Here is a 25,425-nt window from a genome sequence, read left to right as displayed (position 1 = left end):
ATACCATATGAAAAACTTGTTTGAACAGATAGAGAAACCTTAAAAATATACTGTAATAATTGTTAAAGCAGAAATGTTTGTTTAAGTTATGCCCCACCTACGATAGTAGACGGGCATTATGTTTTCTTGTCTGTGCGTCCGTCCGTTCGTCCTTTCATCCTACTACATCATTCATCAGGTTAAAGTTTTTTGGGCAAGGTAGTTTTTGATGAAGTTAAAGTCCAATCAACTTGAAACTTAGTACACATGTTCCTTATGATATGATCTTTCTAATAAAAGTGCCAAATTAAAGTTTGACCCCAATTTCACGGTCCACTGAACATGGAAATGATAGTGGGAGTGGGGCATCCAAATTAAAGTTTTTACCCCAATGTCATGGTCCACTGAATATAGAAAATGATAGGGCAAAGTTCAGGTTAAAGTTTTTGGTCAAGATAGTTATTGATGACGTTGAAGTCCAATGAACTTGAAACTTAGTACTCATGTTCCCTTTGATATGATCTTTCTAATATAAGTGCCAAATTAAAGTTTGACCCCAATTTCATGGTCCACTGAACATGGAAAATGATAGTGCGAGTGGGGCATCTGTGTACTATGGACACATTCTTGTTTTCTTTATTCTGTGGATGGGTATGATACCACAAAGGAAAACCTGAGAGAAATTTTAAACTAAAAAAAATACCACAAAATTAAGTCCCCATGATTTCAAATTCAGAAACAAAATCATGAAAATTAAGTTTCTGTAGTAGCTGTTTAATTAAAAGGTTAAGATATGAAAATAACATGCTGTATTAGATATTCCATAAAACAAGCTATCTGTTATAATACTCTTGGTCAAAATAGGTTAGTATTTATTTCCGCACAAATTCACAAGCTGACAGTTCAGACTATAATTTCATAGAATTCCTTTTTCAGGAAGATGATGCATTTCCAATGGATGACTTGAGTTTAAAGGATTTTCAGTACCAAACAGATGAGAACACCCAAGATAAACAGAACAGTACAAACAACACTAAAATCAATGAAACTAGAATAAAAAGTGATGAAAATGACAATCTTAAGGCTAACCAATCAGAGGAAGAACAGAGGGCATGGAGGGACAATGACAAAGTTTTAGGCAATGATGTTCAACTGAATGGTGATGTTGCTGATTATATACAGAAATCTGAAGAATTCCTACGCAATAGTGTTCCAAGATCTGTCAGTAACTCATCCATATCAAAAAGAATTAGTGGACCTATAAATTTGATGCAGAATTGTGTTGAATGCTTTCAAATGTTCTTCAACACATTTACAACTTGTAAAATATTAAAAAGTGAATCATTATCCAATAAATGTGTGCAATCCTTAACCTTGCCACAATACTCTCGTAAATCCAGCAGTTCAGACTCTTTGTTGTATGATTGTTCTAAAAATAGCAAAGATGAGGATTCCAAAGGGAACCAATCAGAAACAGTGACACAGTTAAATTTAGATTTGACAGATGATACAATAGAGACCTACACTTGTGCATGCAAGCTGTTGTTGGAGTTTTCCAGCTTTCCTATATACTGTACAGACTTCCATAAGATGTTATATAAAACATGTAGTCAAGGTAACAGTATTTTATAGCTGATACTTACATGCATCTGATCACCTTTCTAAACTTAATTATATTTGAGAAACTTTAATAATTGACCCCACTACAATTTCTTTTGTAGATAAGGGGGAAGGCAATACCAAACCATTGTAGACCAAAGTTTTGTTCATTATTATATGATGCATGTTATTATTTTTACAATTTTATCATGTTTATAGTACTATTCATCCTAGTAAAGATCGTAGTTCAGGAAATAATATTCAAACTTTTTAATAGTTTATATAATGCATGTTTTCTATCAATTGCTGAACAGCATAATGTCATTGTTATTTCCAAGTTTTAAAACTTCATGTTTCCTTATATTTCTTTTATGTAAGTAATCAATATTTTTTACATTTGACGATTGAAATATCTCCTTTAAATCCTATCTTAATTGCAACTAGAAGAAACAGACTATTATGTCAATAAAATTTGTAGATAAGAAATGGACATGGTTTTTGATGGTAAAGTCATTATGAAATGCATGAAGTATTTGGGATATGCCAGGAACTTTAGATCAATAATGAATTAAAATGATTATATATATTCCAGATGAAAGTTATCACCTTCCTCCATGGTTACAAGATCTGATGACCTGTGCTTGTTTTGTGAACAACTTTAGTATCCAGAGCTCCTCTATATCTGCCATGTTGGATTTGATAATCCTGACTCAATCTATCCAGTCAGCTAGTGACAGTTCTGAAGGTTCCAAGCTGTATTGTGAGGGGATGGTTTCTGTTTTGATCTTACCTGCCCTACCACCAGTCCACTTAAAGTTTATTGATGAAAAGACATGTTTTTATAAGGTTAAATATTGTTCCATGAAAACATTTTGTTACACTGCATCTCTTAAAACTTTGAAAAACAGTGTGTTTTTATGTGGTTTAAACCCATGTAAACCACCATGTTAAAAATAACACACACACTACATCCATTTTACCACTCTGTCTCTGGCTGTAACGTCACCTGAGTATGACTTAAGTTAGAATAAGAAATCCATACAACCTAGAAATCTTACTAATTCTATTCAATGAGGTGTCTGATCTACTATTTTACTAACTATACATGAAGATGACTGTAATTTACATTTAAAAATTGAAAATGTTGGGGATCAAAGAGTTTTTTGACATATTCATAAATGATTCACATTTGGGAGATTTTGATCTTTTAAAAGCAACAAAATTAAAATAAGAAGATTTAGTATAACGGTAATTAAACAAATATCCACCAGAGTTCAAATGAGTTGGAGGGAAGCATCTGAATGGCACCTGGCGGCTTTAAAAACCGAGTAAAACCCATACTTTATTATCGATATAAGTTGCCAACACATGGCAAAATGTAAAACAATTTATACAAGTAAACCAACTACCTGACTTACAAATGTATAAAATGATAATGAAAAACAAATATGATTGACATGAGACCAAACAAAATTATTGAATCAGAGGCTCCTGGCTTATTACTAAATTAAAACCCTAAAATATGAAAACTATTGAAAGTTTATTTGAAAGTAGTATTTTAATCTTTTCAATTGTCATTTCAGAGAATAGCAGAAATTCTTTGGGATTATTTAGCAGAAGACAGACAGAGGTACCATCAGAGGAGTGTAGAACTGTTTAATCTTCTACATCAAGTGGCGCCATCTAGCTGGACATGTGAAGATGTGATCGGACAATCTATGGTGTCTAGTGATGAGGTATGAATTAAATGTTCGATAGAATGCATGTCAAACATATATATTAGTATTCTGATATATGATGGTTTCAAATGAGTATTTATGTGCGTAAGAGCAGTTATAAATGCTTTGAATGTCTGTTATGAGGTATATAGTTTATATGATAGAGGATTTCATCAGTCAGTTCAATGTATCTTATGGACAAAATCTCCTAATAAATATAGAAAGTTAGCAGGTCTTCTGACATTTCCTTTTATCTGATCAAATTTCTAATAAGTTCACACTTGCTTAAGTATTTGCTATTTTCAACATTAAATATTATGCTGTTGAATAATTTTAGTTTTAACTGTACAACCTTATTTTTAGAGAATCCAAATTGTATTTATCTTATCTTAGGACATTAAGCAACTGTCAAATTTTGACTGTTCTATTTTTCTTTAATTGATTTATAGATGTTCAATGGAAATCACATTAACACTTTTGAGTTGTACATATAACTGAATACAGTGCTATTTATTTCAGAAAAGAAGAATTTCAGCTTTTAAGAAGTTTACCATTCTATGGCATATCACAAGAGATATTAGATCAGATATGACACCAGGCCATTCACCTAGAACATTTGATAGGTAATGTATAGCTGTAATTAATTTGAAATATAAAAAGGGAAAGGAATGATCATATAGATAATATGTACATATTACCCGGTAACAAATTATGCATACCAGTATCATGAGTATCGAGTACTTTTCCTGTTTCATAATAAAACTGATATTTATTTATTTTTTTAAAAAGATAAACCTCTTAGAATTAACATTCCTTGTTTAGTATTATCTAAAAAAAAAGGTCATGTAAAAAGAAAAATAACTAACATTTTTAGCGTTGGATGACAATATACTACAAATGTATTGCACAAGATATAGCTACTAGGACAATTATTTTACATACTCATTAACTAAAAACAGATTTTTTTTTTCAATACTTATTGTTAGCTTGACAATTTTCAGGACATACATACATTACCTGGCTGAAGAAATTTAGTTTTAAGGGCATACGATACAGTTACAAGGGAGGTTATGACGTTGCTAACATAAATTGTTATTTTCGCGACGCAAACTATGACTTATCGGAGAAAAGATACAGTTTACGACTGATTTTTATCATTCAAACTGATTTATCTTGAAAACGACTTCATGGACCCCTCGTTTTTAAAATGCCATTTGGTTTGATTATGCGAGTAGATTATGTGTGCCATTTTTCATTTAAACGTAAATAGTGCAAATTTTTTAAATTTGATAAATATACAGTGCTAGAAAATTAAGTTTTTTTCTATATTCATGAACATTTGATAAATATGAGTTATTTCTGAATAACAAATGTATAAAATTTTAGAAAACTTATAAAATACAGAAATTACAAATTATTTAACAAAAAACAATTTGTGTTTATCTTTTAAAAAAAAGTTATGGCTTTCTTTCGAAAGTGAAAATACAACCACAAATCCGAATTTTGAGCAAATATACAAAATTTCGACCTCATTTTACTAAAAACGTAGCACGTGAAGGTATATTTTTTTATTACATATTGATTTAATCAGGTAAAAAATAGTCTATATGAATTTTTTTTTTCAAAATGTAAATACGGGATCAAAACTGTATCGTATGCCCTTAAGTGCATTGCATTTAGTTTATGTTCTATCAGGCAGTTACTTAATTTATACAATAACTTTTCTATTTTAAATGAGGTGTTTGTGTGTGTGTGTTTGTAAACATAATTTTTTATTATATAAAGTCCTAATTTCTTTGAAGGTCAATGTTTGTGCTGTTAGACAGTTTGAAGGAGGACACCAGTGCCACCAAGACTATAACCAGTCAATGGTTGACACATATAGTACAACGTAATGATATCAGTCGAGTGTTTGTACCTTTGTTATCCATGCTTCTACACCCAGATACCGCTAGAGTGTCAGTGCAACATGTTAATTTTCACAAACCTAAAAAAATCAAACTTTCTGAGTCAAATGAAGTAGATAATAGTGAGGCACAGATTTACGCTATAAGTAGTGAAGGTGGTAACATCATATATCATGTTAATACTGACGGCAAAAAACTGTCAGGAAAATCAGCTGAAAACCTAAAGTCTCTCTCCATGGTCATGAGTGATAGAGGAATGACAACAATAGCCCCTTCTGACCATGACTTTTCATTTGACAAGGTCAGACCTGATGACCTTAACCTCCGATTAAATCCATTTGGTTCTGAGAGTTCTTTGGATAGTAGGGAAAGTTTTGATGCTACACCAACACAGAGTTATGACATTAACTCATTCAAGAGACTCGATAAAAACACATGTGCTAAAGAAGGAATTGTATTTGATGGAAGTGATACTCCTCCAGAACCACCCCCTAGTGAACCAGTGTCTGAGGAAACAGACCCAGAAGATCTTGTTTCTGGAATTTTAGACGAGTTACTATTTGTAGCATCTGACAGTGGTGAAGGTAATTCAGCTCAAAAAGATGAGGATGACAAACAAAGGGAAAATACACTATCAAGAGAAAGTAGTGTTGATCAAGATATGAACAATATAGAAGGAAGTGGCATGGATATTGATTCTCCAACAGGGAGCGAACTTGACCTTGCAGGAAAAGGTCAAGGTGATTCTAGTGAAGCATCATCAGAAATACATAATTTACATATGCATCTTTTATTGTATACGCAGAAGTTTGATTACAAAAGGACAATGTATGCTCTGACTACAATTAAATCCATGTTATTAACTTGTCCCAGGCTTGTAGTAACGGCAATGGTCACGACCAGCATCAGTAACATTAGAACACAACAGCTCGCTAAATTGCAGTCATTACTTGCTCGGCACAGGAAGTCTGTCTTTGGCAAAAATTTCTTTGGCACACTGCCAGCGGACACTTTATCTAGTTACCGTAGCAATATGTTTATAGAAGTAGTTATTTCTGTTTGCCTATATTTTATAAGAAGTTACTATCCTAATTTTACAATGAGTAAACTTTCACAAGAAGAATTAAATGGCAACAAAGAGGTTCACATACTGGCATGTGAAGTTTTGACATTACTTATGTCGGAACTTATTACGATTATGAGGGAAAGTGGTAAGAGTTTCATGTCTTACATCAAAGATTTATTAACAAGGTGTAAAGTACAAAAAGCACTATTACATTGTACACTTGCCTCTGTATACAATGCTAGGAAGAGATCTTCATCGGAAAATACACAAAAAATATCAGAAACAATAATTGCTTTCAATGAGGAAAATTTAGATTCATCTGCAAATGAAACATTCCAAATAAGAGTTCTGAATTTGTTGCTAGTCTTAATTATGTTAGAGAATCGTATTTCCAAAATCCAAGGTGAACCTGATTCCTCAAAGATTTCAGATTGGGAAAGATCCAAGATAGTATTCCACTCGTCTTTGACGTCTGCTAAATATGCTCATACTTTACCCATAGTGCAGCAGGGGATGTTTGTATCATGTATATTAAGTGCATTCAAGCAGCCTCACATGTGTCATATGCATAAACAATGGATTGCCATGGTAACCTCGTCACTTCCATATATGGGCAGAGCTTTGTCGTCAATAGTGATGTGTGTGGTATCACAGCTTTGTCGGAATATTGAGGCTCTAGCAGCAGCATATGAAACTAGTCACAGGTAAATTTCCTCAACTAGTGGGGGAATGTAAGAGCAATCAAATAAAGTAATTTTGGGGAAAAAAATATTCAGCAGTATTTTATTCTAACTTTAAAATGGGGGATATGAAAAAATTTAAGGGGAACTATGAAAGACTTTTTTGAGTTGCAAAAAAAAGTGAGCAATTGTTTTAGTAAATACTGGTTTTTTATTAAGTGAAAAAAATAATTGTCTTAGTAAATACTGGTTTTTCTATAAAATGGAAAAAATCAAATCTAATAAACCAATGAATACCAGAAACTAATTAAAATAACTACATGTAAAATGTTTGTAAGAACATCAGATTTAAGTATTTATACAATTTATTGAATTTTCATTTTTAGGACAAAGTTAGAGAGAATTCCACCAGATCATGCTGTGAGTATGTTAGAAGGTCTGACCACAGTCTGTCACTACTGTCTACTGGATTCAGCCTCTCCTGTATCTGTAGGACTCCCAGCTCCTACCAGTAACACCATCACCACAGACTCAGCTAGTGCAGGACAGATACTCACTAACTTGATTCATGTTTTCAACCCTTCTGGTAATAACAGGGTAAGTAATTAGTTAAAGAGTTATAGGAAAACTATATTTGGTATGAGCGTCGTACCTTGTAAGGTCCTCTTACCCGTCAGACAGTTTTCGCTTGACCTCAACCTTATTCCATGGATCAGTGAACAAGGTTAAGTATGGTGGTCAAGTCCATATACATTGTATATATATCAGATACTATAAGCAATAGGACTAGTATATTCTTGGTTAAGTCTGTTTATTAGAAACTATGCACAATTAGTCAACTATATTTAGTGTATTGAATGCTTATAAGATGTAAATGTATTTATTGTTTGGTTTATATGATCTTGGCCTCATTTTCTTGAATCATGTTAAGTTTATGTGATAGTTGTAGTTAACTTTTATATTTAAGACTATCAACATAACATCAATGATTAGTAAAGCAGGCAAGACATTTCAGCATGTGCACTCTTGTGGTACTTTTAATTTCAAATATATGAATATCAGTTTGTCTCTAGGAAAATGATGTCTTTTTGGATTAGAGGTTTATATTTTACTGATGTTATCAACAATTTTTTTATTGTATTTTGTGACTAGAAATAATTTTACAAATTACATTTCTAAGGATGTCAGCCCACAAAGAGATCTTGGTCCTAAGGCACCAATCATGGAAGCTAGGCGTTCCCTACTCAGTATCCTACCAAGAATTATAGCATGTATGACAGCTTTATGGAAAGCTTCAGATTCAGCAGAAAAAAGTAAAACTAATCAACAGAAGTATATCATAGGGAGCCCTAAGGTAGGAAATAATCTGGAATCATCAGATCCATATGCGTTTATTATCATGAACAGTTGTTTGAGTAGGTTTCATAGAGTGGCATTATTATTTTATTAAAATTTGTTGGCCTTTATTTAGAAAGCGTCTCATAAAGATACTGTAAATTCAGAAATTATTGTGTGCACTTAAAATTATTGCGATTTTGTCATTTTAGACTAAAATGCGATTTTAAATTTTGCCTAATAATTAATAAAATAAAAATGAGAGTTTAAATTATTTTGATTATAAACCGTTACATTTTTAAAAGCAATAATAAAAACATCTCAATAATTTCTGAATTTACAGCACCAGTACTGATCACAATGTAACATTTATCTGATGTTTGAACACATGCTGTCACGGGTTATAGCATATATATGGAAATAAGATTTTAAAGCATTGCCATGGATTTGATGATACAAAAAAAAATGTATATCTTTTTAGGAAAAATATTTTTTTTTAAATAAAGAAATGTAATACTTCACAATCTACTTGCCTTTCTAATCTCCCAAAATGAAGTAACATTGAAATGATCTTTCCAAATTTCAGGATCTTTTGGTCAATTTTGAGGTTGATAAGATATTCTGGACATTTTTAAGAAGTTAACTAAAATTTTCAAAATCTTTCACAACATTTTTTTGAGAGATAGGTGAGCAAAAGCAGAATCACTGTGCCCCTTTTCCAGGTTGAACCAACTTGAACCCCTCTTCTTTTTTAAACATATGCTCAAAGACCTTCATGGATAAGAATTAAGAATTGCTAATGAGTCATGCAGTTGTATAAAAAATTATCATTATCAACATTCTCTTTGCACAGGTTATAAAACAACAGATAATAGCATTTCTGAGTCCTATATCTGTACCTCATGGAAACAATTTACTTGGAGCAGTGGCAGTTACTTGGAATGATTACAGAAAGAAACCAGTACTGGGTATGTCTAAAAAGGTAAGTACATTTGTATTCTTATTGTGTCCCTTTTAATATCTAAAAAAATGACTTATTTTTTTTTTTTTTTTTTTTTTTTATCTTTTATTTTTTTTTCAATAGTAAGGATTTTACGTATTGTGGATTCATTAATAATCGTTGAATACCAATTTTTCGTGGATTTTGTGGGTACAGGAATACCACAATATTAAAGGTTCAACAAATTACAAATATTCGAAGGGATTGTATGCAGACTTTACCAAAACCACGAAAATAAATATACAAAAATATGCAATTTTTCCTCAAACCACAAAAAATTCATACCCACAAAAATAAATGAATACACAGTACCCAATACACTAGTACTACCACCTGATCTCAGATAGAAAAAAATCACTTAGTGTTATAAATTATCTTAATTAATTAACTTAACAGAGCTGGTATATGAAACAAGATATAAACATGTACTGTAAATATAAAATAGCATGGATAGCTAAAGTCATTGCAGAAAGATTTTATATGCCCCACCTACAATAGTAGAGGGGCATTATGTTTTCTGGTCTGTGAGTCCGTCTGTTCATTTGTCTGTTCATTTGTCTGTTCGTCCGTGTATCCGTCCGTCTGTCCCGCTTCAGGTTAAAGATTTTGGTCAAGGTAGTTTTTGATGAAGCTGTAGTCCAATCAACTTGAAACTTAGTACACATGTTGCTTATGATATGATCTTTCTAATTTTAAAGCCAAATTAGACTTTTGACCCCAATTTCACGGTCCACTGAACATAGAAAATGAAAGTACGAGTTTCAGGTTAAAGTTTTTGGTCAAGGTAATTTTGATGAAGTAGAAGTCCAATTAACTTGAAACTTAGTACACTTGTTCCCTATGGTATGATATTTTTAATTTTAATGCCAAATTAGATTTTTTGCCCAATGTCAGAGTCCATTGAACATGGAAAATGATAAGTGGGAGTGGGGCATCCGTGTACTTTGGACACATTCTTGTTGTTGTTAAAAAATAGGAATAAATGAAAACTAATTCTACAGAAGTAAGAACATTAAAGGTTATTAATACAAGTTTGACAAAATCAGTGGTGACTCATAGGTGATTATTTATAAATTAGAAAATATATCACTTCCTGTTCTAATTATGATATTATTATTTTATAGATGCAGTTAGCATCCTTACCAAGTGATGAACAATTACTTCTAGTCAATTTAATCAGTGCAATAAAAGTACTACCTACAGATACACTGGTACAGACTGTGAAACAAGTCATTAAACAACCACCTCCATCAGAACTTAGTAAGGCAAAGGTAGGTTTGATATGGAAACTGAAGTTTTACAAAATGTAAAATGAGTAATTGCCCTTGTGACTGAACCATTGAATTTAAGAGTAAAGAAAAAGTCTCATTCAGAAAACAGAAATATTCATATCTTCTTTATGGAAGGGGAAATCATTCGAATAAAAACAGATATTATAAATTCTATATTATCTTTTTATGCCCCATTTATGGGCATTATGTTTTCTGGTCTGTGCATCCGTCCATCTGTTCATTTGTCTGTTCGTTTGTCTGTTCATTCATCCGTTCATTAGTCGGTTCGTTCTGCTTCAGGTTAAAGTTTTGGTTAAAGTTTTTGGTCGAGGTAGTTTTTGATGAAGTTGAAGTCCAATCAACTTGAAACTTAGTACATATGTCCCCTATGATATGATTTTTCTGATATTAATGCCAAATTAGAGATTTTCCCTCATTTTCACGATCCACTGAACATAGAAAATGATAGTCCTGATAGGGCATCCGTGCACTGGGGACACATTCTTGTTAGCTCACCTGGCCCGAAGGGCCAAGTGAGCTTTTCCCATCACTTTGCGTCCGGCGTCCGTTGTTGTCGTCCGTCGTTGTCCGTCGTCGTTAACTTTTACAAAAATCTTCTCCTCTGAAACTGCTGGGCCAAATTAAACCAAACTTGGCCACAATCATCATTGGGGTATGTAGTTTTAAAAATGTGTCCGGTGACCCGGTCAACCAACCAAGATGGCCACCATGGCTAAAAATAGAACATGGGGGTAAAATGCAGTTTTTGGCTTATAACTCAAAAACCAAAGCATTTAGAGCAAATCTGACATGCGGAAAATTGTTCATCAGGTCAAAATGTATCTGCCCTGAAATTTTCAGATGAATCGTACAACCTGTTGTTGGGTTGCTGCCCCTGAATTGGTAATTTTAAGGCAATTTTACTGTTTTTATACGACCGCAAAATTTGAAAAATTTTTCGTCGTATATTGCTATCACGTTGGCGTCAGCGTCGTCGTCGTCGTCGTCGTCGTCGTCGTCGTCGTCGTCGTCGTCGTCGTCGTCGTCGTCGTCGTCCTGCGTCCGAATACTTTTAGTTTTCGCACTCTAACTTGAGTAAAAGTGAATGGAAATCTATGAAATTTTAACACAAGGTTTATGACCACAAAAGGAAGGTTGGTATTGATTTTGGGAGTTTTGGTCCCAACATTTTAGGAATTAGGGGCCAAAAAGGGCCCAAATAAGCATTTTCTGGGTTTTCGCACTATAACTTTAGTTTAAGTTAATAGAAATCTATGAAATTTTGACACAAGGTTTATGATCACAAAAGGAAGGTTGGGATTGATTTTGGGAGTTTTGGTTCCAACAGTTTAGGAATTAAGGGCCAAAAAAGGGCCCAAATAAGCATTATTCTTGGTTTTTGCACCATAACTTTAGTATAAGTAAATAGAAATCTATGAAATTTAAACACAAGGTTTATGACCATAAAAGGAAGGTTGGGTTTGATTTGGGGAGTTTTGGTCCTAACAGTTTAGGAATAAGGGGCCCAAAGGGTCTAAAATTGAACTTTGTGTGATTTCATCAAAAATTGAATAATTGGGGTTCTTTGATATGCCGAATCTAACTATGTATGTAGATTCTTAATTTTTGGTCCCGTTTTCAAATTGGTTTACATTAAGGTCCAAAGGGTCCAAAATTAAACTTAGTTTGATTTTAACAAAAATTAAATCCTTGGGGTTCTTTGATATGCTGAATTTAAAAATGTACTTAGATTTTTAATTATTGGCCTAGTTTTCAAGTTAGTCCAAATTGGGGTCCAAAATTAAACTTTGTTTGTTTTCATTAAAAATTGAATAATTGGGGTTTTTGATATGCCAAATCTAACTGTGTATGTAGATTCTTAATTTTTGGTCCAGTTTTCAAATTGGTCTACATTAAGGTCCAAAGGGTCCAAAATTAAACTAAGTTTGATTTTAACAAAATTAAATTCTTGGGCTTATTAATATGCTTTATCTAAATATGTACTTTGATTTTTGATTATGGGCCCAGTTTTCAAGTTGGTCCAAATCAGGATTCCATATCAAGTATTGTGCAATAGCAAGAAATTTTCAATTGCACAGTATTGCACAATAGCAAGAAATATCTAATTGCACAATATTGTGCAATAGCAATTAATTTTCAATTAGAGTTATCTTTCTTTGTATAGAATAGTAGTTGATAATATATGTTGGAAATTTGCCAGACATGACTATGATGTCATTTTCTATTTTTATTTGCCAATAACTTTATGTAAATAACTTCATTGGAAATTTGCCAATATAAAATGTTGCTGATGAAGCTTTTTTTCCTTATCTTATCTAAAATGTTTTTAGATAATGTATGTTGGACATTTGCCAGACATGACTATGATGTCATTTTCTATTTTTATTTGCCAATAACTTTATGTAAATAACTTCATTGGAAATTTGCCAATATAAAATGTTGCTGATGAAGTTATTTTTATTGTTTTATACAATAAACAATGTATATTCACTTTTACTACCAACCAATCTTTACCATTCAGTGATAACAAATACTTTATTTTACATTTTAATATTTTATGATGTATTTAAAAGAGTAGTTATTGTTGCAAACTCCATTAGAAATTTGAATTGATATCAGTTTTGGAAAAAGGGAAGCGGGGATGTGAAAAAAAGGGGGGGGGGGGGGGGGGGGGTGGGTTTAAATTTTTCTCATTTCAGATTTCATAAATAAAAAGAAAATTTCTTCAAACATTTTTTTGAGAGGATTAATATTCAACAGCATAGTGAATTGCTCAAAGGCAAAAAAAAAAACTTTTAAGTTCATTAGACCACATTCATTCTGTGTCAGAAACCTATGCTGTGTCAACTATTTAATTTTAGATTTAAAAAGTTTGAAGAAGAAATCTTTAATTGATTTGTAAAATCTTGACATTTGTTTTGTGTAAAAAAAAACCATGTAATGTCAAAAATTTGATCACAATCCAAATTCAGAGCTGTATCACGCTTGAATGTTTTGTCCATACTTGCCCCAACTGTTCAGGGTTCGACCTCTGCGGTCGTATAAAGCTGCGCCCTGCGGAGCACCTGGTTGGTTATTATCTTGAATATTATTATAGATAGAGATAAACTGTAAACAGCAATAATGTTCAGCAAAGTAAGATTTACAAATAAGTCAACATGACCAAAATGGTCAGTTGACCAATTTAGGAGTTATTGCCCTTTATAGTCAATTTTTAACCATTTTTCATAAATCTTAGTAATCTTTTACAAAAATCTTCTCCTCTGAAACTACTGGGCCAAATTAATCCAGACTTGGCCACAATCATCATTGGGGTATCTAGTTTAAAAAATGTGTCCAGTGACCTGGCCAACTAACCAAGATGGCCGCCACGCCTAAAAATAGAACATAGGGGTAAAATGCAGTTTTTGGCTTATAACTCAAAATCTAAAGCATTTAGAGCAAATCTGAAATGGGTGAAAAATTTTATCAGGTCAAGATCTATCTTCCCTGAAATTTTCAAATGAATCAGACAACCTGTTGTTGGGTTGCTGCCCCCTGAATTGGTAATTTTAAGGAAATTTTACTGTTTTTAGTTATTATCTTGAATATTATTATAGATAGAGATAAACTGTAAACAGCAATAATGTTCAGCAAAGTAAGATTTACAAATAAGTCAACATGACCAAAATGGTCAGTTGACCAATTTAGGAATTATTGCCCTTTATAGTCAATTTTTAACCATTTTTCGTAAAAACTTAGTAATCTTTTACAAAAATCTTCTCCTCTGAAACTACTGGGCCAAATTAATCCAGACTTGGCCACAATCATCAATGGGGTATCTGGTTTAAAAAATGTGTCCGGTGACCCGGCCAACTAACCAAGATGGCCGCCACACCTAAAAATAGAACATAGGGGTAAAATGCAGTTTTTGGCTTATAACTCAAAATCCAAAGCATTTAGAGCAAATCTGACATGGGTGAAAAATTTTATCAGGTCAAGGTCTATCTTCCCTGAAATTTTCAAATGAATTAGACAACCTGTTGTTGGGTTGCTGCCCCTGAATTGGTAATTTTAAGGAAATTTTGCTGTTTTTGGTTATTATCTTGAATATTATTATAGATAGAGATAAACTGTAAACAGCAATAATGTACAGCAAAGTAAGACCTAAAAAGAAGTCAACATGACCAAAATGGTCAATTGACCCCTAAGGAGTTATTGCCCTTTATATAGTCATTTTTTTTAACAATTTTCACAAAATTTGTAAAATTTTACTAACATTTTCCACTGTAACTACTGGGTCAAGTTCATTATAGATAGAGATAATTGTAAGCAGCAAGAATGTTCAGTAAAGTAAGATCTACAAACACATCACCATCACCAAACCACAATTTTGTCTTGAATCCATCTGTGTCCTTTGTTTAGTATTCACATAGACCAAGGTGAGCGACACAGGCTCTTTAGAGCCTCTAGTTGTATATGTTTTTCATTATTACAGGCAGTTCAGCGCCCTAAAGATGTGTAGATACTAAGTTTAACATTCTATATGATCAGGTGTATAGTTGTTTTATTTGCGTATCTTGTCTCATTTAGTATGCCAAATGAGTGGATTGCCATTGGTATTGAGTATTTTATATAGGGCAACCTTTAACTCTTAGACAAAGATGGAAATAAAATCAAAATTACGGAAACCATTTAGAAAACAGTTGAAGGAAGTGATAAAGTGTTATTGAAATTCTTACTTACTGGTAGTACTTTCAGCCTCATATTCACTTTTGTTGTTGTATTTTGTCCTAAGCTTGCACATCTCATTTCAAAAATTATCGCAATATTTTTTTTTCTTTCTGATCTATAAGTGGAACACCTTTGTTCTGAACATTGAAATATACTTAATGTTTGCTGTTTATTTTCAGAAAACTGCATCATTAGAAGTAAACATGTTGCAGTTCTTCTATGCTTATGTACAACAAGCTGCTGGTACCCAACTGTTAGATTCCTGGACTTCCTTAAGCTCTCTATTGAGAGATACCTTACAACTCAATATAACACCATATGGAAAATTTCTTTTACTGCAGTAAGTTTATCATTACAATGTTACAATTTAGTTCTGGGGGCTGTTAGAAAAAGAGAATTTGCTAGGGATTTTGGATAACAGAAACCAACCATAAATGCTGTGTAAAATTGTAGTGCTTGTTTGTTACCATAAAAAGTACTTTATTGTGCTATACATTAAGGAACCTTTATTTTAATGTGTATGTTAATTGTATATAAAAATTGGTAGCATGTTCACCCTGAGTGCAGAAGTTAGTAGCTTTAAACCTGGTAGTGTGACTAGTGTCAAACCAAAGACCTTAGAATTAATATTTGCTGGTTCTCTGCTAAGTAAGACGCATTTAGGATAAAGATTAAAACTGTGTGGCGCTGAGTCAAAATAATGTGTCCGGGTAGGGTGACATGATTTCTTTAATTGATAAGTAAGTATAAGGTTATTTCTCTAATTCTTCGTCAATTTATTACTTTCAGCACCCATTGTATAAAAAAATTTAATCAACGTGTGGTTTGTTTGATCTCAGTACTTCATTGGTTAAAATCCGAATATGAAGTCGAATTTTCTTGCTTTCCTATAAATTTTCTATTGTGACGGCATGAAAAAAGGCGACCATGCCTGATGATGTCACATAGAAAGAACACATCTTTTTGCAGATCATTCGAAAAGAAGGAATAAGTTTGCCTGCATAATGTTAGAAAATTATTAGAGAAACAGATTCCACCACCAAATCTCATGTAATACCATATTTATCCACTCTCGACAGTTAAATTTTAGATATTTAAAACGCTCGGGCAAGCCTCGCATTTTAAATTTGAAAATTTAACTGTCTTGAGTGGATAAATATCGTATTATGCTCGATGCAGTGGTAGAATCTATATATATAAGTTTAAGATTTGGTATATAAAGTTCAACAATGTTCAGTTATACTCACTGACATAAAAGTTTTTGTAAAGTATTCTGTAATTAAATCTACTATAAATAAAGAATAATGCATGGCAAAATCTGTATCATATGTCATATCATCCCAAGACACCAATATTATCCCAAGAGCCTTTACGTCATTCAATAAATTGCGTCACGCTCGAATGACCGTACTTATTTTGATGAAAAATATTTATTAAGCTTACATAAATAAAAACTGACTATGTAAAAAAAAAAAAAAAAAAGTAAGGGTGTGATAAAGGGTATGCGATAAAGGGTAGGGGTGTGATAAAGGGTATGCGATATACTATGATTTGTTTGTATATTTACTTCTAAGATTTTTATATTGCTATATTATTTTAAGATGTGACTAAACTCAAAGCAGAGTGAGAGCATATATTTGTATACTTAAAATTGAGAATGGAAATGGGGAATGTGCCAAAGAGACAACAACCCGACCATAGAAAAAAAAAACAACAGCAGAAGGTCACCAACAGGTCTTCAATGTAGCGAGAAATTCCCGCACCCGGAGGCGTCCTTCAACTGGCCCCTAAACAAATATATACTAGTTCAGTGATAATGAACGCCATACTAATTTCCAAATTGTACACAAGAAACTAAAATTAAAATAATACAAGACTTACAAAGGCCAGAGGCTCCTGTCTTGGGACAGGCACAAAAATGTGGCGGGGTTAAACATGTTTGTGAGATCTCAACCCTCCCCCTATACCTCTAGCCAATGTAGAAAAGTAAACGCATAACAATACGCACATTAAAATTCAGTTCAAGAGAAGTCCGAGTCTGATGTCAGAAGATGTAACCAAAGAAAATAAACAAAAGGACAATAATACATAAATAACAACAGACTACTAGCAGTTAACTGACATGCCAGCTCCAGACTTCAATTAAACTGACTGAAAGATTATGATTTCATCATATGAACATCAGGCACAATCCTTCCCGTTAGGGGTTTAGTATCATACCATCATAACATATATGAGAAGAACATAACCCGTGTCATGCCAACATAACCCGTGACATACTTAGCATGTCAGTGCAGGCAACTCCATATTTTTTTTTCAAGCCAATGCAATGATTTCTTTTCTGCTTCTTAAAAACAAACATGTATACAAGTAAAGCATTTGAATTAGGATTGTTTGAATAAATAAACTTTACTTTGCAGGATATTTAACGAATTTGTTCAGAAAACTCCAATTATAGAAGAAAAGAAGTATGTAAAAGAACTACAGGTAAATGATATAAGCTCTAAATATTGTCAAGAAGGAATTCATGGAAATTGGTAATTGAAGTTGAATTAAAAGTAAACTTCTAACAAAAAAGATCAACTCAATTATTTTGTTTTACTTCAAAAAATATCTTGGTAATAGTTGATAAGTACTTAAAGCATTCTGTATATAGAAAACAGAAAAAAAGAGGGATTAGTATCTTGATGTGCTTCAATTTCAAAGATATCTAAATTTTTTATGAAGATGAACTTTTAAACTACTAAGAGAGCAAAGTTAAGATTGTTCAACTGTCATTGGAGAATCAAAGTAGAGTTTTAATTTTGAATTGTATGGATTATTTAATTCAGAAGACGGTAGAATGATATATAGTTGCCTACTTCTTCATCATTTGGTCTGGTGGAGACTAGTCTCATTGGCATTCATACCATGTCTTCTCATTTTAAATGATGTATTCAATTAATGTTGTAGGACATTACACAAAAATTACTGGAAGCTATAGGAACAATAGGAGGTTCTTCTTTGGAACAGACCACATGGCTACGTCGTAACCTGGCTGTAAAACCTGGACCACAGACAGACAGACTTGAAGATGAAGAGACTAGTGAGCTGGATGAAGGTAGGAATTTTCAAAGGTTTGGTTACTATTTGTTTTAAATGAGGATGTTTTTTTCTGATTATTTATAATGCAATAATCTTAATGATTATCATGATATTACAAACTGTATTTAATCAAAATCTTTCATTTAATGAATATTCTGTATCAAGGTATATTTTATTTGATTTCAGTATTTAGGATATAGATAAACACTATATAATATTTATTAATTGGTTTAACTTTGTATTTTATTTCATAGATGTTGAAGTTATTCAGGAGAGAAAGGTAGTGGATCCCAAGTTGACCAATACATCTGACTCTAAATATAGTGTACAAGCTCTCTCATTACTGGCAGAGGTAATTGTTATAGTTAGTTTTGATCAAACTTAGTTTAGTTTTTATTAATGGCACATTTAATAATAGCACATGTCCCAGTCATGAGTGAGGTCAACATCAACTATAAAAACTTTTCTGTACCTGACAGATATTCTTATCTTAATTTTATATTCAGTATTTTAGAAAAAAATTGGAAAAGATTAGGTTATGAATGCAAGTTCACTTTTATTTTTCTGCATTCTTTGTAAAATGGTGTTCATGCTACTGATAACAAATACAACTAACATATTCAAGGCAAAATATTCATAATGATAGACAGAAAAAGTGAAAGAACAGTCTACCAAGTTTCAAGGTTTTAACTTATTTAAATATCATTCAGAAATGGGAAATGTACCAGAAAATTGCACAAATTCAAAATAGAAGAGAAAGTCAGTTATAAAGTAAAAGTCTGAAAATTTTATTGCTCATGACAGTACAGTTAAATATCTGTACTTAGGTAACAGTTTGCTTGAATGAAAAAAATGATCTGATTTAAATGAGATGGTTCCCAAAAGTGTTGTATACTATGTATAATAACATCAGGATACAAATTGATTTTTTTATACAGTGATACCTCTAATCACCAAACTCATATTCTGGATAACTTGCTATAGGGGGGCAGCATTTTGATTAAATCATGTTACTTAATAAATTGTGAATAAACATGCATTGTTTATTCTTATTGATCAGAAGTTCTTGGTGACTTCAGGACTCCAAGAAAATGGGTATATTTTTTGGGAAAAAACTTCCATTGTTCATATTTGACCATTGATTATCTTTGATATTTCAGTTGATAGCAGGTTTATTAGATGTTGTATATACCAGTGAAGATAAAGACAGGGTACCAACAGTTTTGACTCCTATAATGTACAATGTATTCCCATATCTCAAGAGCCACAGGTAATATTACATTCACTAAAATGTACAATGTATTCCCATATCTCAAGAGCCACAGGTAATATTACATTCACTAAAATGTACAATGTATTCCCATATCTCAAGAGCCACAGGTAATATTACATTCACTAAAATGTACAATGTATTCCCATATCTCAAGAGCCACAGGTAATATTACATTCACTAAAATGTACAATGTATTCCCATATCTCAAGAGCCACAGGTAATATTACATTCACTAAAATGTACAATGTATTCCCATATCTCAAGAGCCACAGGTAATATTACATTCACTAAAATGTACAATGTATTCCCATATCTCAAGAGCCACAGGTAATATTACATTCACTAAAATGTACAATGTATTCCCATATCTCAAGAGCCACAGGTAATATTACATTAGCCCAACAGTTCTGACTCCTATAATGTACAATGTATATCTGTATTTAGGTAAGTTTGCTATGATTAGTAAAAAGGCGAGACATTTCAGTGTGTTCACTCTTGTGTTACAGAACAAAATATATCAAGAAATTAAAACTGTTTTTATAGAAAGTGTGAAAGGAAAGCTTTTTAAAATCTTATTCAGAGAGGAAAACATCATGAAATGAAAATTAAAATCAATGGCTGAAAAAATTTAAATAACAAAAATTCCGAACTCCAAGGAAAATTCGAAATAGAAAGTCCCTTACCAAATGGCAAAATAAAAAAGCGCAAACACATAAAACAAATAGAAAACAACTGTTATATTTGTGAATTGGAACAGGTATTTCCTTATGAAGAAAGTGGATTTAACCTGGGTTTATAGCTAGCTAAACATTATTGACTGATTGGGAAACAAGTCATACAGTGGTGTATAACATAATTTTAAAAGTCTGGTGTTTAAGAAAGTGTAATATTTAGAAATCATTGTATACATCAAACAAATGATGCTGTAGCTCTAGTAAAAAAAATTAAAACATGTATTTAAATAAATTTTTGAGAAATAAGAATGCCTACTTAAGATTCAATTTTATATATTCATCCATCTCAGATTTAGATTTAAAATTACTGGTATTTTTTCAGCACTCATAATTTACCTAGCTACAGGGCATGTTCCCAGATGTTAGCCAGTCTAAGCGGGTACCAGTATACAAGAAAAGCCTGGCGTAAAGAAGCATTTGAACTATTGATGGATCCCTATTTTTTCCAGTTGGATATGAGATGTATACACTACTGGAGGTGTATTATAGATAACCTCATGACTCATGACAAAACTACATTTAAAGATCTTATGAGTAAGTGATATACAATTTAGGGGATAGAATATAATATATTATTGCATAGCAATTTAATATTTCCCACAGAAAGTAACCAAAAGTTAGTGTGCAATAAATTCCAATATTGCACTAGTGCAATGAATCTTTAAAATTCATGACGTCATCAACAACAAAGTCTTAGTTTAAACCAATTTTTACTTTCAAATATTATATTGTTATACAATAAAAGGGTTATTGCATGAATATTGGGGAATATTGTCCCTCGTAGAACATCAAAAAAATATATTGCACCCGCAAGCTTATGCAATATAAAATTCTACTCTTATGATAAAGACTTTTCATTTTTTCAATTTTTCAGTAATTTTATTGCAATTGACAAACTTAATATGTACATGTAGCTGTATTTAGTGAATAGAACTTTGTTAGATCGGAACTAAATGATTTATTTCATTCTTTCCACAGATAGAGTGACCATTACTCAGACTGGTAGTATAAGTATATTTAGTAGTAAAGAGCAGGAGTTAGAACAGAGAGCAGGAATGATGAAACGTCTGGCATTTACCATATTCTGTAGTGAACCTGACCAATACCAAAAAGCCATGCCAGAAATACAAGGTACTGATATATTAGGAAATTGTTTTACTTTATTTGTAATTTGTCACTTTTTCTTCAATTTTTTGTGACAATTTTTCATATCCTGCTGCTAAGAATGTTTTTCTCAGTAGTGAAGAGAAAGAACATGATGACATCATCAGCCTGCCATAGATGTTGCCTTGGAAAACAGTGATAAACAGATTATCATTGTCTCTCAAACTCAATGTTTCTCTTCTTCGTGTCATCTCAGGGTTGTCACCCTTTATTTAGATTTCCGTCGGAAGACATCTTTTTTTTGAATAACCATTGATAATCTATAAGTAAAACCTGAGATCCAAAATAACCATATGAAAACTAATAAAAGAGTAATTTCTTTGCTAACTGAAACTCCATGATGAGTCCATCCTTGCGCTCACAGTATTGCATCTTCATGATGTTATGTGTCGACACCCAGGGCTTGGTGATTCTCATGTGGAAAATCACTGAGGGACTGAGAGTTTCTTATATCTATTCAAGACAAATTATAATGATTTACCCTTATTCATTCATTTTGCTATAATCTGGTAAAAAAAAGATTGTAGAAAAGTTGACATGATTGTTTTCTTCATACATTCTTTTATGTTATTCTTCTTAAATGTATTATCTGTGTCACAGGTGATGAACAGCAGTTAGCATATGCTTATCCTTTTAATATTCTGTATCTTTCTTAAGTAGTTCCAAAATAATTCTGTAATAAATCATTAATTTTCCTTTTTAACAGAGAGGTTAGCAGAATGTCTGAGATCTACACATCAAGTACCATCTATTATGGCCCAAGTATTCCTGTGTTTTAGAGTATTGATACTGAGGATGTCACCACATCAGCTAACATCACTGTGGCCAACAGTCATCACAGAAATGGTAAACTATAATAGGGATAGTTGGGAGAATTTGTTGATTTTTTGTCAACATTCATAATTCAGAAGTTGATAATTGTAATTTTTAAGGTTTTCCTAACCAAATGATAATGCTTATAATGTTATATTTCAAATCAATGGGGAAAAGTTTTTATGCCATATGATTATCTTATCTTTAAAGCACTTGATATTTGAAAATTATTTGAAATTCCATGATGAGTCCATCCTTGCGCTCACAGTATTGCATCTTAGTGATGTAATGTGTCGTCAACAAAGGCTTGGTGATTCTCATGTGGAAAATCATCGAGGGACTGAGAGTTTCTTATGATATTCTTATTTAAGACTTGTATTTTAGAAGATGCACTCAAGTTTAAATAAGTAGATTCCCAATGCCAATGTAATTTGCCCTTTATACTGTGGATGAAAATAATATTTGAATAATATTTTTGAGTGAGATATATGATGTACATAACTGGACAGTATCCTAATAAAACGTTTTCATTACCAGAAAAGTGATTTAATACATTTTGTATTTTATTTCCACAAATGATAATAATATATTTGTGTGTTTTTATGAAAGAAAAATAAAAAAGATAATAAAACAGCTTTTTTTATCTTACAGATACATGTATTTATGCAGATAGAACAAGAATTATCTAACGATACAGATGAATTCAAGTAAGTTGAGCTTCTACATTAGGAAATACACATTTTTGACAACACAGTAAAACTTGGTACACCATAATAAGACATTACCAGGTTATACATTTGACTTATCTCATAACTGGAGATTTTAAAAGTTTTAGCTAGAATTTAAATTTTTCAGTCAGATTTTATCAGAATTTCTTTCTTAGTTTAAAGAAATCAAGAACCATTGCTAATGAAATATAAACTAAAGAAAATATTTTATGCAGTATTTTTATGATCAAAATTCTAATGGAAGTATAAAAAAAAGCCTAGGTAAATATACAGATATATACAAACAGAAAAACCTAGAAAAAGCAAGACAATGCCATAATAATTTTATTGTATGTTTCATATAGTGTGTTTCTAAGAGGACAAAGCAGGTATTAACCAGTTTTTAAAAAAGCAAGGGAAAAATTGAACATTTTCAGAGATCCATTGCTTGTGTTTTCAAATAGTTTTTTGGTTGTTTTTTTTTTATTAAATTTTAATATAGTAACTGTTTATAATTTTTTTCAAGAAATTTAACAAAATGAAATATCTGAAAATGTTCAGCAACAATACTTATTATAATAGTCAACTGCTCAGTGAATTAACAAATTTATTTCTCACTAATTATTAGATATTTTAGAGATCTTTCTGAGCAGCTGACTGATTCCAATTGTTGTAAAAAGTCAGATTGCATGCTGTTTCCAAAAATTTGATTTTCAGTTCCTGAATATTTTTAGACCATTTGATTTCTTTGTCCATCAAGCTTCCTGACCTTGACCTTTGCAGCTGCAGATCAACCCTGTCACAGTTACCTTAGTTACAAAAACAAAACCTACATTATATTCTGAATAAACATATATTGCTACAATCCAAAATCAGCATGCATCTGGTCAAACTTTTACCAACATTTACCAGATGTTTTAGATTTTAAAAAATTCATTACTTATTTTATTCAAACTTAGATCTGTAAAAACTCAATTTTCTTTTTCTCTTAATGTTATTGCTTACAGCTTTTTACAGCATTTGTAAATATTTTTGTCACCTAACTTAAAGGGTCAATTATGACTCTTTTTTTTTTCATCATACATGCTTCAACTCTTTCCAAAAATTTTTCACTGAAACTAATGTGCTAAATGGAAATAAAGTTGGCATCAAATATTCTTTTGATGTTCTGTTACAAAAATATATATGACCAATCTACATGGTAAACTATAAGTTGCTGAGAATAAAAGTAACCAGTAACCCTGTTGTTTGGTAGTACATACCTGCCAACTGGCATAATACCTAGTACCCAAACAGAAGGGCATACAACAGTAATTGAAACTCTTTGACATGAAAAGGAAACTTGCTTTCTGCTCTGTTGTTATGCTTTCAATCATTTATTAACCTGATTTTCAGTATTTTAGTATATAACAATTAGTTAAATGTCTTTTTATGATATGGTTAAATTGATTTTGACCAATCAGATTAGTCTAAATACTGAACAAATTTCCAGTTCTTTCCCCTTGACCAGTAGTACTTTTGAAACTGTCTGCACAGGTATTACTTTTTATACGACCGCAAAATTTGAAAAAAATTTCGTTTTATATTGCTATCACGTTGGCGTCGTCGTCTGCGTCGTCGTCGTAGTCCGAATACTTTTAGTTTTCGCACTCTAACTTTAGTAAAAGTGAATGGAAATCTATGAAATTTTAACACAAGGTTTATGACCACAAAAGGAAGGTTGGTATTGATTTTGGGAGTTTTGGTCCCAACATTTTAGGAATTAGGGGCCAAAAAGGGCCCAAATAAGCATTTTCTTGGTTTTCGCACTATAACTTTAGTTTAAGTTAATAGAAATCTATGAAATTTTGACACAAGGTTTATGACCACAAAAGAACGGTTGGGATTGATTTTGGGAGTTTTGGTTTCAACAGTTTAGGAATTAGGTGCCAAAAAGGGACCCAAATAAGCATTTTTCTTGGTTTTCGCACCATAACGTTAGAATAAGTAAATAGAAATCTATGAAATTTAAACACAGGGTTTATGACCATAAAAGGAAGGTTGGTATTGATTTTGGGAGTTTTGGTCCCAACAGAATAAGGGGCCCAAAGGGTCCAAAATTAAACTTTGTTTGATTTCATCAAAATTGAATAATTGGGGTTCTTTGATATGCCGAATCTAACTGTCACTGATGACTGTGTATGTAGATTTTTAACTTTTGGTCCCGTTTTCAAATTGGTCTACATTAAGGTCCAAAGGGTCCAAAATTAAACTTAGTTTGATTTTGACAAAAAATGAATCAGTTAGGTTCTTTGATATGCTGAATCTAAAAATGTACTTTGATTCTTGATTATTGGCCCAGTTTTCAAGTTGATCCAAATC

At 31.9% G+C, this 25,425-nt stretch overlaps 1 protein-coding gene across 1 annotated transcript; it reads left to right on the top strand.

The window, feature by feature from the left end:
- Positions 1-919: 919 nt before the first annotated feature.
- On the top strand, positions 920-23,504 carry LOC139505575 (protein DOP1A-like). The gene is made up of 19 exons (XM_071295090.1): positions 920-1,594; positions 2,171-2,424; positions 3,162-3,314; positions 3,816-3,919; positions 5,099-6,973; positions 7,336-7,546; positions 8,130-8,303; positions 9,138-9,266; positions 10,409-10,555; positions 15,469-15,629; positions 17,710-17,776; positions 18,242-18,389; positions 18,628-18,725; positions 19,534-19,643; positions 20,703-20,914; positions 21,359-21,511; positions 22,251-22,390; positions 23,009-23,064; positions 23,430-23,504. The coding sequence occupies exons 1-19, from the start codon at positions 934-936 to the stop codon at positions 23,458-23,460; spliced, it is 4,884 nt and encodes a 1,627-aa protein (XP_071151191.1). The 5' UTR covers positions 920-933; the 3' UTR covers positions 23,461-23,504.
- The last annotated feature ends 1,921 nt before the right edge of the window (positions 23,505-25,425 follow it).

Source organism: Mytilus edulis, unplaced genomic scaffold (assembly GCF_963676685.1).
Source record: "Mytilus edulis unplaced genomic scaffold, xbMytEdul2.2 SCAFFOLD_1364, whole genome shotgun sequence".
Classification (NCBI taxonomy): domain Eukaryota; kingdom Metazoa; phylum Mollusca; class Bivalvia; order Mytilida; family Mytilidae; genus Mytilus; species Mytilus edulis.
Note: the sequence above shows the minus strand (reverse complement) of the source record. Positions and strands in the feature narration are given on the sequence as shown.